Below are 14297 nucleotides of genomic sequence, written 5' to 3'. Positions count from 1 at the left end.
CACCTCACACCACACATTGTCCTCAAACATCTCATTTCCAGCACATCCATCCTCCTGCGCACAACTCTATCCATAGCCCACGCCTCGCAACCATACAACATTGTTGGAACCACTATTCCTTCAAACATACCCATTTTTGCTTTCCGAGATAATGTTCTCGACTTCCACACATTTTTCAAGGCTCCCAAAATTTTCGCCCCCTCCCCCACCCTATGATCCACTTCCGCTTCCATGGTTCCATATATATATATATATATATATATATATATATATATACATATATATATATAGCATTAATGGGATGGCCTTGATTAGGGCATCAGCTGCCTGTGCTGTCTCAGCTAACATAAAAAAAAAGCTTTCACATGCCATAGATCAAGATGAATCTGCCAACAAGTTGGTAGAAATTGGAAATACCACAATGATGAAGATGTGATAGTTTTGGAGATGCTCCTTGAAAAGAAGGGTGTCTGAGATGCAGACAAGAGTACTGAAGTGATAGGATTAAATGAAAGTCAAAGAAATAATTTCTGTAGATGGTAGACAAAAGTCACATATTCACGTGATGCATTCAAGAAATAGGGCAATGGATCATTCCCAGCAAGGAATCATTATTAATGGAATGTATGTTGCATTACCTGCTATGAATGTTGCTTCAGGAAGCAAGAGTAACTTACAGGTTTGAAGCTAACTACTCTGCTGCCAGGATCATTAAAACAAAGAACTACATGAAAAAATAGTCTTTCTAATAAAAGATCAGACGGCATGCAACTTTCACATCTAGGAAGCGGCTGCAGGTGAACTAAGATCAAAGAAAATGCCTGACCACTTGTTTTGTAATGTCCATCCAAGCCTCATGATCTTTTTATTGTAAAGGAATATTTGCAGTATAGCATTCATCACTATCAGCAGTATCCTACCCTGGTACTTTGTTTCTCAAAGGTGGCTATTATTCACTGATGTCTTGTTTATAGCATTTCTGGTCTTTGATCATTTTTTATTCAATAGTACTACAAGGTAGGTAGTACTGGTAATATACTTCCCTGGTCGTTGGCTTCCTACCAACTACTAATTACATGTAAGAGGTACCAATTTCTTTAACCTTGATAGGACTAGTTAAAAAGACATTAAGAAGGATACCCCTTGTGACCAATACCAAAGGGTCCTAATGGAGATATAAGGAGGGAATCCAAGTCACTGTCTGCTTGTAATGAATGAAAATAATAAGAAGATGTATTAGGAATGGGTACATGAAAGGTGGAGTATAAGAATGATTAAAGCAAGACAGTGAACCTACACTTCTTACAACGAGTAAGCCGCATGTGGCAGAAACGAAGAAGGGTGGAAATCAGATGCTGTAGAAAAAGTCTAAAGAATAAGTGTTGAGGAAGGATGTAACTTGATTAATGGTACTTTTAAGAAATTCTGGGTTCTTGCCCATGGCTTATCTTGGGATATGGCTTTTCCTTTGCTCCTGTCCTGACAGTGCTTCAGGTGGTGGTAGAATGAGTTGGACGCAGTCATTCATGTCAGCCAAGAACGGGTAGAATGGGATTGCTGATTACAGTAGAGAAACCTGTGTAAGTGCCTTTTTGAAGGAAAGCTTCCTGTCATGTTCCACATGATTCTCAGTCGGGCAGTTGAAGAACTTATAAAAGCCCCTTGCATTGCCCTAGTTGGTGGTTTTGTAGAAAAGGCAAAAACTGTCTATAATTACCCGTCTGTGTATATCTATTCTAAAAGGGTTTCTTGCTTAACTTTATGTTCTTTGGTATCTCTCCTTACTTGGCTCAAAGGTCTGTTCATTGTTTACGTCACTAATTTGCTTTAAAAACTTAAAGGATGTGAGTTACCCTTCATTCTTCCAAGGTGGACAATTTGTATCTTAAGCCTTTACCCTTTCCCTGTACCTTAATTTTCTTAATTATGGTACCATCTCTCTGCCCTCCTCTGTATCTTTTCTATCAAGTCGTCGTGTTTCTTTAGGCATTGTGACCAAATCTGAGAAACACATTCTAGTTTTAGTCTTATGTAGGATAAGAACAGCTTGGTAACTATTATTTGTTTATCCATATTACTGAAATCTATTCCAATATTTGCCAACAAACAGTTTGTTTCCGTAACTCTCCTCCTAATATGGAACTAGTGACAAGTAAGAACAATGTCGAGTTCCAGCATAATGTCTCTCTCATTACTTTACATTAGCTCGGTTCAATTTCATTTGCCATGTATCAAGATAGATTTGGAGACTACTCCATGTAAGTTGACTTAATCCTCCTTGCTTTTCACTTCCCTCATGACCCTAGCTTCATCTGCAAACATATTCAGGTAAGAGTCCACAACTTCAGACGAGCAATTTACATTAGAGGTAAGTGGTACTTCTCTGGTTACCTCCGCACATTTGGTTAAGGTCTCCGTAACATGTGTCCTCTGTTCCCTTCCATTGAGATAATCTATACATTGAAGGAGTTTCCCCATTACTCCTGCCGTGTGGTGTTATATTCTTTCTAGCAGTCCACGCTCGTGAAAAAGCACTGCTGTGAAGCAGAGTCAATAAATAGAAAACATGAGAGAACACCATTGGAGTGACTATTTTCAACACTTTAAAAAGGGATATCTGCCAGAAAAACTCTAGGCAGACCATATTCATTGTATAATGGTAAGTGGTTAACCTTTCACCCTATTTTACTTTATTGAGTTGTTAAACAAACTAAGTTTATGCGCCCTAAATAAGAATATGTTTATGAAGTTACATATAAGATTATGTTCATGAAGTCATATATTGGGTTGGCTAAACTGTTACTGTTCTTACGATCCATAATTAACAAAATTATTATCTATGGTTAAAAATCATATGAGACCTTTCCTTCTAACGCACATATATTACGACAGCAGAAATTCCATGCATTTATATAGCTTACCGCTCATTTTTCCCAAGAGCGGGACATTTTCATGTTCCCTAAGTTTCTGGAATACAGCAGGACACATCGCAAAATTGGGACTGTACCTACAAAATCAGGCTATCCAGCCAATCAATATATTTGTACCATCACTTCTGCTACTAAGGGGAGTTTTTATATGCCTTGTTTACATGTCAAAAGTGTTACACCTATTTCTATATTAATTACGCACTGATATGCATACCCGTTACCGTCTTAATATCGTTCAGTATGATATTTCATAATCACAACGAACTTATGCATCTAAAACATAAAAAGCATTTTCTTAACCTAATTTTGGTGCAGAGCAACAACTTTAAATCAATAGAGATAAATGTCGGCATAATACCGCTGGACTGGCAAAAAAGGCAGAATAGCCTCTGGAACACCCCATTCACTGTCACTCCCCTTACACCAAGTTTGTCTTGACTCTTGATTCTCATTTCACAAAGGAATAATCAAATTCTGCACTTTGCCGTCTCCACGGCCCCATGACGCTGCCAAAAGTTCATCAATATTATATTGAGATTTTGGTAATTCGTGCTGGATAGCTGTATGTATTGACAAACAAATACGTCTATATTTCTGCTAATTCTTCTTCTCAAGGAACCTCAAATCAAGGCCATCTTATCAACGCCAGGTACCCAGTTTATCGACCATCCCCAATGGGATCATGAACAGCTGACTTGACTGTGGACCGCCTGCAGCTCAACGCCAGGCGTCCAGTAAATACGTTAAGGTCAACAACGGTAACCTCTAAGCCACAGATGTATTTATTTATTCCAAATTCACATATGATGGCACCTGGATAAAGAAATTATGTATGAATGACAACTGAACTAATCATCCTTCTATAACTGTCAAAGTGCCTGCAGTGATCTAGTGGTGCCTGGCTGTTTCTAGATTTACTATGAACCTCCAGTGGTGTAAGGGTTAGCTTACCAGAACATGACGCAGTGGCAGCGTAGAATCGATGTACAAGTTCGAATCGTGGTTGTGGCAATCAGTCCCTGTCAACCTAGCCCCTAACGTCCCATCTATGTATAAAAAACGATCATCCCCAGTTTCCAAGGGGCAGACATGCATACAGTCCCAGGAATTACATATATTCTATAATACTACACGGCGTATGAAGGAAGTACAATGCTTTTCTTTTTCTTTTTTTTGTATAACTTGAATGCATCTTACTGGTGCAGTTCTTAAAGTTCAGGTTAAATGAATGATAACACTTTCCAGCTAGGTGTGGCCCTGCCATCTGTTGGTTGAAAATAGCATCTGTGCATCGCGTTACGGAGGTATGACGCTTCCCCACACACAGTTCTGATTCTAAGTAAGATAAATAATGAGAAGACTATGCACATATTGCCATGGCAACGTAATACATTATTTAGAGAACTTATCTGAAAAGAATTCCACTCGAGAGAGAATCACGGTCGGTGAGACAAGGATAAAGAAGCTCTGCGAGGATGAACCTAACAGCCATAACGTTCAGCCCGGAAGCCTTAACAGAATCTTACATCTACCCACTGTTCCTGGCACATAATGATGAACAGCTCATTACTCGCATGTGTTATGGCATTGTTATTTATGCCCTCCTGACCCTTGCCATTCCGGAAGCTCCTTATGGAAGGTATAGCAATTACTCATTTGGCTTCGGTGTCCCCGTGAGGCTGGCTTGGCTCATACAAGAGAGCCCGTCTTGTGTTGTGCCCATGTTATGGATAGCTTTTGGCAGACATACAGCTTACAAAGGAATTGTTAACCAGCTGTGCCTGGGAATGTTCGTCATGCACTACTTTCAAAGGTGAGTAATGATATGTTACCTATTTAATATTATCTGAGAAGAGCGATACGGCAAGTATGAAGTATTCATTTTGAGGAATATCATGTACTTGCACCTGTTAAAATTTGTAGAATTGTGTTACAAAAGCAACAATGCAAGGAAAGGAGGTATAATCTCAGAAGAGTATACTATCAGACTGTACAAGGCATGAAAGCAGAGGGAAACTGTGAGGTAAACCCAAAGATGAATATGAACCTAGTGTGCAATATGAGGTGAAAAGCCTTACTGTAGGAAGGACAGTAAAGTTAAGCTGCAAGAACAAATTTGCAAAATCTTCCTGATTACGTGAAGTACATTTTCTTATATTTCTGCTAAACAGATTCTAGAGTAATAGCTTTTGTGTTTTCGCTTTGCAACAAGGCTACTTTTAGGAAATGGATACAACATGTGTCTGAGGCATTTTAAACAGTTCCTTGTAATTACAGAAATACCCATGGAGCATGATTTTAAGAATAATATCTTACTAAATGATATTAAATTCATAGAGGCTATGTATATCAGGGAAAATGAGAGGCTTATTGATAGAAAAGTACATAATACATTTGTAAAATGTCAACAGAACCTATGAAAACCTAACCTAACCTTACGTCTTGGCCAAATTGGGAATTTTTTTCGTACTTGATTACTGTTTTCCACATCGGCGAGGTAGCATCGGGAAGATTTTTTAAAGAAAGGTCACATTGACTTACATTCAGTCTTTAGCTGTCATGTGTACTGCAGCAAAACCACAGCTCCCTATCCACAACCAGGCCCCACAGACCTTTCCATGGTTTACCCCAGCAGATTCAAAAGCCTTGGTTCAGTCTACTGACAGCACATCAACCATTATATACCCCCATTCCACTTCACCCTCTCCAGTGCATTCCATTCACCCTTGTCTATTACTGGCGAATGCATAGTTATTCAGATATTGTTTACATCTGGCACCATGTTGGCAGTACATTTTCAAGGACATGCATTGTGTTTTTAAATAGAATATTGAAAGATAAGATAGATCTTGACTGCTACAGAAGTTAGAGGAGGTTTTCATTGGTTCTGTTGATTTTTTTTACCTGTGTTTTACTGGGAAAATGTGGGGTCAGTTAAACTGACCCCACATTTTCCCAGATACACTACTGTTGCCTTAAAGATACCCAGTGCTAGTTTTCAATTTTTTACCAGATGGAGGACCAGGAATTGCCACCATTGAGGCTGATGGACCCCCTTGTGTGCCAAAAGATGACTCTTAAGGTAGCTTTTTTCTCAAACTCTCATCCTCCACTCTTGCATGCTTTTAAGGATCATGGGATAAACATATCCTTTGGAAAAATATAAGTTTTGAATAATGGAAGACTCTCTACATGGCAGTCTCCTGAAGAACATTTTCTTTAGTTGTCATTTCTTGCCCTCCCTTTTCAAAAACCTTCTCATAGGCGATGGTGATCAACACTGGTTAGATGTCTACGTCTTAAAAATTAAGAGACACCTTACTATCAATAGCCAGATGATGACGTGACTGCTGAGTGGAGGTTGCTGATTAGACAGTGGATCTGTGATGAGGTTTATGCCACAATCATCAAATAGTGGAGGTGGTTTACGAAGGATGAGAGGCACTTACCTCCCCGAGAGCATGTTATGTTTCAAGGTCTTACGACATGCTATGAAAAGAATAACAGCTTAATCAGGTTTTTTCTGCTGTAGCTTGTTTTGATAATTTTGGTATATCAACCTTATGCAGTACTTTTGTTGCTCTTTTAAACCCAGCTTACTTTTGTTTCATACTTAATTTTGACATGTGTATCACAGATATGATAGTATTTTGCTGTGGTGAGAAAATGATAAAAATCCTTGTAGATGAATCCAGAACACTGAGGATTTATTGGGGAAATTGTATGTAGAATAGATTATATGATTTATGCAGGTTATGGAGAAAGCTTTAGATGAGAAAAACCATGTGCATTGAGAGTCTGGATCAAGAAAAATATACTGTATTAGAAAGAAAACAGAAGTGACTTTAATGCACGTGAAACATTCTCAACTACCGAGAAATATTGCTATTTTGGGATTTGTACATTCACTGGCATTTGTGGTGTATTATGCTTCTTATTTCAAGGATCATGAGGAATATGTTAAGTAATTTTATACATGCCAAGTTATTTCATGGTACCGAGTTGCTTTGGTAATATTTTCTTGGGAAGGTACCCTGAGATGAGTAAGAGAGGGCAAATGTGCTATACGTCCAGTCATGATGCTTAATAGCTTCAGGTGTTGTATTCATATGTTTGTTAAATAAATGAGATGATATTGCAAAGAATGGTAAGCTGTTTTGGGGAGCTTTCCATGGAAAAAATCGTGCTGTATGATTGCAAAAAAGCAGAATATTTGCATTTAAAGGATATTGACAATCCCAGTGTTTTGTTAGTCTGACTAATGAAAAAAATTGAAAAACTGAAGGAATATAGATATTAAGAAATGATTCAGTGAAGATTGGTTGGAAGAATTTCAGTCAAATATTACAGTGAAGTGGATTCTGAAGTGTTGCAATAACATGGTGAATGTGAATAAGTCATGAGTGAAAAGTACAGGAAGACTGTCCCAGCTCCTCTATATGAATGTGAAACTTAAAGTTTCCAAGGAATAGATAAATGAAAAGTAGAAGTGTTGAAAACTGATAGCATATTCTGTAAAGTGACTTAAAGATGAGTAGATGACTGAAAAGTTGAAGTATTGAAAACTCATAGCATATTCTGTAAAGTGACTTAAAAATTAAAGTATTGTTATTTCACAGACTGAAGATATGAGTGGGATTATTAAAAAGAAATTAGATTAAAATCATGTAACCTTATAGAGCATAATTAGGTTATCTTTTCCTTATGGCTTGTTTTTTCTGTTCATTGTGCCTGGGTCATATATGCCTTGGTAGTTTTGTCTGTTCTCTGTGGATGGGGCATATATATACAGCCTCTAATGCTTGTAATGGTATCCCATACTCATTACCTTGATAGTATATGAAAGATATTAGTTATCTTTTGAGACTGATTCAGTTTCAGTCCAAGGTATTAAGATGGAAAAGATATTTAAACTCACATCTCATGACTTTGGACTTAGTTGTGCTTTGTGCTGTTACTTATGCTTATGCTAAGTAAATATTCTTTTTCTTCAGTAATATTTGTTCATTTTTTGTACACTGGGGAAATATTATCACTGATAACTTTGTTGTACTGCAGATCCTTCATCTTCCCTTTCTTAATGAAGAGCAAAAAGCCAACTCCTTTTCTGCCATTCTTCTTTGCATTTCTGACATGCACCTATAATGGTATTCTTCATGGCCTCTACTTTGTCAACTTCTACCACTACAGTGATGAAGAATGGCTTTATAAACCAAATTTTTACATAGGTAAGAGTCTTTCTTTGTTCTTTATCACGTAGATATTTTTATATGGTATTTTTGTAGCATTTTTCTGTTATTGAAAAGCAAAGAAATTTTGAAAGTAATTCTCTGTAGAAAACAAAACCTTTGTTATATTCTTAAGGACAACATGTGAATGAAATAATCCTTCAAGTGCCAGCAATGTTAGCAAAAGGTCTCCCTACAGTCTAGAAATTTTAGCAGTTTTTAAGTGTTAACCATGAACATGAGATCAATCTAGATGACAGACACCTTAGAAAAGAGTACATTAAGAGGTGATTTAATAGTTATTCAAAATTATTAGGGGACTTGACAGTCTTGATCCCAGTAGCTTTATTTTTTTTTTTTTTTTTTTTTTTATACTTTGTCGCTGTCTCCCGCGTTTGCGAGGTAGCGCAAGGAAACAGACGAAAGAAATGGCCCAACCCCCCCCCATACACATGTATATACATACGTCCACACACGCAAATATACATACCTACACAGCTTTCCATGGTTTACCCCAGACGCTTCACATGTCTTGATTCAATCCACTGACAGCACGTCAACCCAGGTATACCACATTGCTCCAATTCACTCTATTCCTTGCCCTCCTTTCACCCTCCTGCAAGTTCAGGCCCCGATCACACAAAATCTTTTTCACTCCATCTTTCCACCTCCAATTTGGTCTCCCTCTTCTCCTCGTTCCCTCCACCTCCGACACATATATCCTCTTGGTCAACCTTTCCTCACTCATTCTCTCCATGTGCCCAAACCATTTCAAAACACCCTCTTCTGCTCTCTCAACCACGCTCTTTTTATTTCCACACATCTCTCTCACCCTTACGTTACTTACTCGATCAAACCACCTCACACCACACATTGTCCTCAGACATCTCATTTCCAGCACATCCATCCTCCTGCGCACAGCTCTATCCATAGCCCACACCTCGCAACCATACAACATTGTTGGAACCACTATTCCTTCAAACATACTCATTTTTGCTTTCCGAGATAATGTTCTCGACTTCCACACATTCTTCAAGGCTCCTAGAATTTTCGCCCCCTCCCCCACCCTATGGTCCACTTCTGCTTCCATGGTTCCATCTGCTGCCAGATCCACTCCCAGATATCTAAAACACTTCACTTCCTCCAGTTTTTCTCCATTCAAACTCACCTCCCAATTTACTTGACCCTCAACCCTACTGTACCTAATAACCTTGCTCTTATTCACATTTACTCTTAACTTTCTTCTTCCACACACTTTATCAAACTCCGTCACCAGCTTCTGCAGTTTCTCACATGAATCAGCCACCAGCGCTGTATCATCAGCGAACAACAACTGACTCCAGTAGCTTTATAAGGACAGATTTTTTTGTAAGTTCACTCTTAGTGATATATACAAAATCATAGACTAGAGTTTTATTTCAAATGAGTTCAAGTACTTTTTCAACAGGACTGTTAATGTATAGAATGATTTACCAGTTACAGTTGTGAAAGGTAGCACAATAAATATATTCAAAATTAGATACAATAGATACTTCATATCTCTGACTTACACAGATCTTGCCTCCTTATTTATTTGCAAAACTTACTTGCATTTCTCTTTAACTTTTTGGCTGCAAATTATGACTAAAGTCGTAATACACAACATTCCTTCTCTGCAAGATACAACTGCAGTCCACTGCTGAAGAATTACAGTTTGCATGTCCTGCACGGTTTGCTGATACTTTTCCAACGAGGTTATTGTACTAGGGTCCCATAAGATGCTCTCCTCATGCAGTGGTTGGTTAGAACCTCACACATAAACAATGACCTAGTTGGTATTTTATGTTATAATGAACTACAGCAAGGCCTCTAATTACACTGCTTCAAGTTGTAATGTTTTGGACTTGCAGTACTATAGAATGAAGGTACACCGTGTTGACTTACAATGCTGTGCTTCATCCACTGACTGATTGGGGGAAACAATATACTGATATATATTTCTGATGTCTGAAAGAGTATTTTTGTATAGTAAAGTATGCCACTGCATATAAGGTACAAGCTCTCCCTACTCACGACCTATGCGACATGATCATCTGTACATACAACTGGAAAAAAATATAAATTTGAAAATAAAAATATAATATGAACTAAAGAATCTTAAATATAAGGTGAAAAGAAACTACAGAATCATATAATAAAGCTGGTTGATAAAAAATGAGATACTTATGATAGAAATTGAATAGGATAAAAGAATTCTACATGCCATGCTGACATAGATCCATTTCAAGATCTGACCGGTTGGTCAGAATGGAACTTGGATATATATCGGGAGGGGTATATTTGTATAATTATTATGCCTTTTTTTAATTATACCATAGCAAAATGCCACTTGATGTATGTGCCACCAACTGGAAAGATTCATTAATTTGTGTTCACTGGAAGATCCTAAGGGGGCAGAAATAGTGCATCTATAGCAAGAGGGGTCATATGTAAAAAAAGAGAGATCAAGTAAATTTAAAGAGTGATTGTGGAAATATTTTTCTTCATGTTGGATGTTTAAACATGTGTTTCAGAATGTTAAGGAGGAAAAAAAGAATGGGCCTCAATGCCACTGGAATCATCTAGAGCATAGCCAAACCAATTTTACTAGAGCACATTGAAATCTCTGAATAGAGTACATCAGCAAGTGGATGTGAAAAGATCAGATCTTGGCAGGAAGTTGAGGAAATGGACAGATCTACATAGCTGGAAGAATTTGGGAGAAAATGATTGAAATATAAAAGCAAAGTTTTAGACTCATTCCCTATCCGGGTTTTGGCTGCATAGGTCAGGGTCAAGTTGACTATGGTTACCCTTAATCCTTTCTTCACTTCTGTACTTACACCCTATTCTTCACTGTTCTGTTGAGGGACCCAATGAATCTTCTACCCTGTATTGTTCTTCCTTATGTCTCCTTCTGCATCACCAAACTAACCCAAGATGGCTCCCAAATACTTAAATTGTGCTACCTCTTCCAGTCCCTCTCCCCATATCTATGATGCAGATAAGTACACTATTTTCTTACTCAATAGGGCTTTGAAAAATCTATACTTTCACTTTGTTTCCTTTTAAACACCATTACTTTACTTTAACTTGCATTTACTGTTAATTGCCCATGTTTACACACATCATAAAACATACTTACAACCTTCTGCAGTACCTCTTCATCCTCAGAAAACAACAAAGCGTTATCCACAAACAGGCATGCCATTAGCCACCATACCTCACCACCATGGTCCATCTCTGCACCCCCTTTCCCTACTTTTCCTTCCATGTCTCTTATTACTCCAACCATATATGTTAAAAAGCCACAGTGACATCACACAGTCCTGCCTCACTCCCACATGTATACCAGAACTTTTGCTCAACTCTCCATCCACTCATAAAACATGCATTTGCTCCTCTATAGAAGGCTTTCACACCATCCATCAGTTGTCCCTCTACCCAATATATCCTTAAAACATCACACAAAGCATTCCACGCTACTCTGTCATATGCTACCTCTAGATCCATCAAAACTGCATACAGCTTCTTACCTCTTGATACATATTTTCAACAGTCATTTTCAATGTAAAAATCTGATTCACACATCCCTTACTTTTCCTGAAATCCTTTTGCTCTTCACATCTTCTGGATTCATTCACTTCCATCACTCTCTCAATCAACACTTTTTTCCTGGTATATTTAATAGACTTATTCCCCTGTAATTGATATATACATCTTTAGCATCATTTCCTTTGAATAAAGAAACAGTAATAGTTGTCACCCAGTCCTCAGGCACAACCTTATGTATCAAATGCATCCACTCTGTCGCAGTTTCTCCACCATACTTCAACATTTCAGCCATAATCCCATTAACTCCAAGTGCTTTTCCTACCTTAAGCATCATCATCACCCTTTTTCCCTCTTTTCTTGCTTTTCTTGTTTTTTCTTCCATCCTTTATACTCATGCATGTAACAGCTGTTGCTTCACCTTCTCCCACATTCATCTGTTCTTGAAAATACTATTTCTATCTTCCTTTCACTTTCTCCTTTTGATTCAGCAACTCCTCTTCCCTACTTCTCACATTTATATTCCCACTCTTACATACACCTCTTTTGTTTTTCACCTCCTTCCAGTACAGTTTCTCAATTTCCCTAAACTTTTCATTCAACTTTCTTCCAAAATCTTCATCTACTCTATCTTTGCTTTCCTGTCATCTTCTTAACCTTCCACTTACACATCTTATATTCTTCCTCCTCCTTTACTGAATTTCCAATGGTACATTCCTTTTGAGCAATCTACCGTATGCCTTTTTCTTTCCTTCTACAGCATTTCTAATCTCATCCATCCATCATGCATTTCCCATTTATTCTTATATCTCACAACCTTGTATCCAACTACTAATTCTAAAACCTTTAACACTACTAATTCTTAAACCTTTAACAATCTTTCTCTGAATATTTTGAATGCCTCATTGACACATAACTATCTCTACATTTACTGCACTTTCGAAAAGCTAATCTTTGTGCCACATTCTTTCTTATTCCTCATTGCATTCTTTCTGATTTATCTTCATGCTTGCCAGCACTTTTACTTCTCCATTCTTCCTTACACCATACATTCACTTCTCCCTGATGTTCACCTCCACAAATATTGCAAAACGGTCAGAATCTCCAAAGAATTCTCTCACAACTCAAGCATCCATTACAAGCTTCCTCAGCCTTTCATCCATTGCCACATAGTCAATCAAACCCTTTTGTTCTCCACATCCATCATTTCTCATCCATGTATATCTGTGGAATGTCTTGTGCTGAATAAAGGTGTATGCAAGAAGGAAACTTCTCTCAGCACAGACTTCCAAAAGATAATTTCCATATGTATTTACCACAGGCACTCCCCATTTACCAAATTATCTTTTCAGTTTCATCACATCACACCTTTGCATTCATATCACCCATGACAACCATCTTGGAGTGAAAACAGTGATTAAAGTTATACCATTAGTTAGATACTTGATAGTAAAAAGAATAGACAGGCTTGGACAGACTGGTTTCAGAGAGAAGTGCAGATAAGGAGGCAGACAGATAGGATTCAGTTGGAGGAGCTTGGATCTTAGGCTGCTAATGTCGTAGAAATGGATAGAGAAACCACCAGGGCTAGTGGTGGTGTTGCTAGAGATGGGGTGGGTCATGGTTGCTCAGTGGTAGTTAAGAGGAAGTGGCTTGAGAGAATAAAGAATCAGTCTCTGCTTACTGGCTTTAATGTACCAATAAAATCATTATTCTGTGACAAATAGAACTTGAATGCTGATATTATTAACTTCAGGGATCACTCAGCATTTGTATTCCTCGTCATGATATTACCAGAAAAATAGTATAGCTCCCAAATCTTAAAATGCTTTTATTATTTGGGGTATCTAAAAATAAAAAAAAATTAACTGAGGTGCCTATTTAGCTGGGGTATAGGGTAAAAGGTGGTAAATTAAAGTCACTTAACATTTGCACACATACAATAGCTAATGGTGTTCCTGAAAAATTACTCTAGCTTTAAGAATCCTGGCTAGCACATAATTCTGACTGACAGAGATCACTGTTGAGTATTTGGACTAAATTATATAACAACATACTTTACAAAAAGATTCGTGGTCAAAGTCATAAAATGGGGTGAAATCTTAATCTATAATTTGAACAAAAATGATATAGAGTTAGAATGGTAGGTCCTGAATATTGTCCATAAAATGAGACAAAAATCACTATTTTAGGATTAATAGTATATGAATTATGGAATTTAATTGCAGCCCATTTTTTTTTTTTTACCCCTGTACAAATAAGTAAAAGTTACAGATGTCTGAATTTGATTGTGAGATATAAATAGAGATGCACAGAGACACTGGTTTTTTGCAATATCAACCATACAACCTTATTTCTTCTTTACCCTGAAGTCTGAATTTAGAGAATGAAGAGGGGAAAGAAAATAAGATGAAGTATGTAGAGTAGAGCAAATAGGCCTACTTTCTATGGGACTCATCAATCCCCAGGAATGGAATGGTTTTCATACTTCACAACCACATTTTTTGTGAATTACGTTAAGCTTCTTTTTCTGTGTTATTCCTCAGCAGTGTTATAATAATTTCTTGAG

General features: G+C 37.5%; 1 protein-coding gene across 4 annotated transcripts in view; it reads left to right on the top strand.

Annotated features, from left to right (window-relative positions):
* Nucleotides 1-4242: 4242 nt before the first annotated feature.
* Nucleotides 4243-14297, top strand: part of LOC139749065 (3-oxo-5-alpha-steroid 4-dehydrogenase 1-like) — a 52306-nt gene continuing 42251 nt past the window's right edge. For all 4 annotated transcript variants that reach the window (XR_011712881.1, XM_071662522.1, XM_071662520.1 and 1 more), the window contains exons 1-2: nucleotides 4243-4743; nucleotides 7989-8158. Coding sequence is in view for 3 of the 4 variants with exons in the window: in XM_071662522.1 (XP_071518623.1) it covers nucleotides 4406-4743; nucleotides 7989-8158 (508 nt within the window). In the remaining variant the exon portion in view is untranslated. The remainder of the gene's footprint in view (nucleotides 4744-7988; nucleotides 8159-14297) is intronic.

Source organism: Panulirus ornatus, chromosome 6 (assembly GCF_036320965.1).
Source record: "Panulirus ornatus isolate Po-2019 chromosome 6, ASM3632096v1, whole genome shotgun sequence".
NCBI classification, from domain to species: domain Eukaryota; kingdom Metazoa; phylum Arthropoda; class Malacostraca; order Decapoda; family Palinuridae; genus Panulirus; species Panulirus ornatus.
The sequence above is the reverse complement of the archived record's forward strand: the minus strand, read 5'-3'. Positions and strand labels throughout refer to the sequence as shown.